Raw genomic sequence first — 3,220 nt, 5'->3', positions numbered from 1 at the left:
GAATGTAAAATTCAATGTCTTGGCCACACTATTCACATTCCAAGTGACGACTGGCTACTATATTGGACAGAGCAGATATAGCATATTCCCATCGTTGCAGAAAGTTCTATTTGGACAGTGCTGTGCTACAGCTAAAACTTGCCAAAAATCGAAGAAAGCAATATTACTGAACTGAAAATCTAGGAGAGTGTCTGATTGAGTGAGAAAGTTCACTGGGTGAGTGGGAAGCAAGCTGACCTTTAGAACAGTGACATCACAATGCACAGTTCACACTGGCTCCAGAACACCTGGGCTCCCAGGCCACTCTCCCTAACGCATATCTAGGTTCCTGAAGCCTCTGTACATGTAGTTCCTGGAGCTGCTGTCTTATTAAAATGTCAACATATTTTTCTTCATCTTCATCTGTCTGGGACAACATCGTAGATTACCTTTCTCTGAGCTCAATATGGAATTGGCTACAAGCAACTCTTCTGGGAGAGACTAGTCCACCTCAGCAAACAAATTTGGGTCTACTAGATAATCTTGGTCCAACTGTGCAAGTTATCCTGGGGATTTCCTTTTTGCTTTTGTTGGGAATAGGAGTGTATGCCATGTGGAAACGAAGTGTTCAGTCAATTCAGGTTATACTCTTTTGTTACAGAGGAATTTAAATAATTCTAAATTGAAATTTGGTTAGTCCTCTCCTGTATTCCTGCTACCCAGTTTTAAGACCCTGCAGATGAGCAAAGATGAACCCTAGTCTCTGAAATCAGTTGAAACTAGATTAATCTTAAAAACTTTTGCCAATTAGGTTTTGAGCATAAAATGCTCTTTCTCACAGCAGTCTTTGGCTTGTTTTAGAATAAAATAGATCAAACAAGTTCATAAACTGAGAAGGCAGCCTAACCCCAAATTTATTTGATCACATATTCATCTTTCATTTCCTGCTATGTGCCAGACACAGTGAGGGATACCTTTTAAAAGTATAAGCATTGCAAATATAATTGGGATCTTGGGTTTGGCCTTTCTGTCCCTACTATGACATTGTTCTGTAACTGATGCCAATGCATATATATTCATTTAGGCATCACAATATTCTCATTATTCACTTGTTTTAACAAATATCAGGCTCAATAAATATACAGGGGTTCTTTTGGGGGAATAGAAGTATAATTGGCTGGGATTGTAAGAAACATAGGGTTTTCCATCTAATTACCAATGATTATAACTTCATAGTTTAATCACCAAAAAATAGTTCTATTTACAATATAGTCAAAATGCTTTTAGAATCCCAACAGTTCCATGAAATGGATAGAGGTTATTTTCATATGACAAACAAGGAAACTGAGGTGCATTGAGGTTCAGTGGAAATCTAAGGGGGTAGGATTCTAAAAGGTCATTCTTAAGGTTTACTTGGTAAATGCTGAGAGAAGTTATAACCAGATCATTTTGTAGCTTTCACTTTTTTCATATATCACTACTGTCAAGGAATCATGGTCACATGCATTCTCTTAACTTTTCAAAACCCTGCATGGTAGTCATGGCAGGGATTATCATGTCCATCTTGTGGGCAAGGTAACTTGGTTATCACTGAGTCAAGTTGACATAGATTGTAAAAACTTGCAAATCTGAGATTCGAACCCAATTTTTAGAATTCCAAAATCAAATCTTCTCCAAAGTCTCATTTAATATAATCCAACTAACCTAAATCCCCAACAGGGATATGTGGGCATACATGCATTTCAATTAGCTAGTAGAAGAATATAAGAAAAAAAAACCCAAACTATTATCAATAATTCTGGGTTCTGCTCTTGTTTGGTTAATGTTCGGCTCAATTAGATAAATTTGCAGACCTCCAGACACCTCAGCCAAGAAAGAGGTAGTATAACAAGTGGTTAATAGCATGGGCTCTGGAATTGGACTGCTGGGGCTCAAACCTTGGTCCCATCACTTGCTGTGTGAGCTGAGAGCAACCAGCCTCCAAAACCCCACTTTCCTTATCTGTAAGATGGGTTTGCCAACAGCATCTCCCTTAGGGTGGTCATGAGGGTAAAGGAGATATTGTGTGTATAAAGCTCAGCACACAATGAATACTCAATAAACAGTGCCAATGATCATAATAAGGAAGAAAGATGATTGGTTTCTAATTTTTATCCTGACAGGAATCTGTCCTACATCATTAAAAAAAATTTTTTTTCCCCATGACCAGAAAATCTAGTTTTTCAGACCACTGTGTCCTGAGGGAACTTACATGAAAGTCAGTATTGCTGGATTTCAGTCTTGGCTCTATCATTTCCAAGTATATGACCTTGGACAATGTCAGGATCCAAACTGGAAGTTATTTAAATGCTACCTAGTTCTGAGGTTTTTCTACATGAATAGGTCATTCATAGGGAAAACAGCCTCCTAGCACAGACCCTTGCATGTGGCAAGTTTTTAGCAAATGGTATCTATTATTATCATCTTTATTAATTAAACACAAATAATAATCCCTGACCTGCCTATCACTCTGTTTTGTGATGAAGATCAAAAGACAAAATAGATGTGAAGATGTTTTGTTAAACAGAAGCTTTGGCATAGTAATGAGGGATTATTGTTACTATTAGGTTTTTGTTTTGTTTTGAATCTGAGGCAGTCACATGAATAAACTAGTAACATTCAACTTCTGTTGTTTTATTTTAGAAAATATTGTTGTTTATAATCACACTCTACAAACTTTACAAGAAGGGCTCAGATTTTTTTCAGGCTTTGCTGGTCAGCCCAGATGGGAATCTTCTCCCAATTCAAGACAATAATCTCTTCCTGTCCTTGGGTCTGCAAGAGAGAATTTTGAAAAAACTTCAGACGGTGGAAAACAAAGTGAAGGACCTGGAGGGGATGATCATTTCCCACAAACCTGCCACAAAGAGGGAGTGCTCCTCTGAGCCCTACTGCAGCTGCTCTGACTGCCAGAGTCCCTTACCCACATCAGGGTTTACTTCCACATCTGAAATGTGATGGACTCCAATCTTTTCCAGAAAATCACTGTTTTTCCCTCATGTGTGTGATGCTGTAACAATAAAGATAGAGAACTATATTGAAATGACCCTGTAAGGACTGGCCCTCTCTTTGGTAGGGCCCAGCTTCTACTTATGTATGTGGTGGGGTTATGTGGGATGTAGTAGTGTCAAAAATGTTTCTGAGATAATGATGCTGCTTGGTAGGCTGGAGACCCTAAACAGCCATATAGAAAAGGAGAGCC

At 38.4% G+C, this 3,220-nt stretch overlaps 1 protein-coding gene across 1 annotated transcript; it reads left to right on the top strand.

Annotated features, from left to right (window-relative positions):
- Positions 1–374: 374 nt before the first annotated feature.
- On the top strand, positions 375–2,976 carry TMCO2 (transmembrane and coiled-coil domains 2). The gene is made up of 2 exons (XM_025983732.1): positions 375–620; positions 2,662–2,976. The coding sequence occupies exons 1-2, from the start codon at positions 375–377 to the stop codon at positions 2,974–2,976; spliced, it is 561 nt and encodes a 186-aa protein (XP_025839517.1).
- The last annotated feature ends 244 nt before the right edge of the window (positions 2,977–3,220 follow it).

The sequence above is a fragment of the Vulpes vulpes genome, chromosome 10, assembly GCF_048418805.1.
Source record: "Vulpes vulpes isolate BD-2025 chromosome 10, VulVul3, whole genome shotgun sequence".
NCBI classification, from domain to species: domain Eukaryota; kingdom Metazoa; phylum Chordata; class Mammalia; order Carnivora; family Canidae; genus Vulpes; species Vulpes vulpes.
This window is presented reverse-complemented; position numbering and strand designations above follow the sequence as displayed.

Excerpts from the sequence above, each read along its gene's own strand:
- TMCO2 (XM_025983732.1), top strand. The coding sequence starts at position 375 with ATGTCAACATATTTTTCTTCATCTTCATCTGTCTGGGACAACATCGTA. Across the intron at positions 621-2,661 it reads GAAGTGTTCAGTCAATTCAG|AAAATATTGTTGTTTATAAT; the intron begins GTTATACTCTTT and ends GTTTTATTTTAG.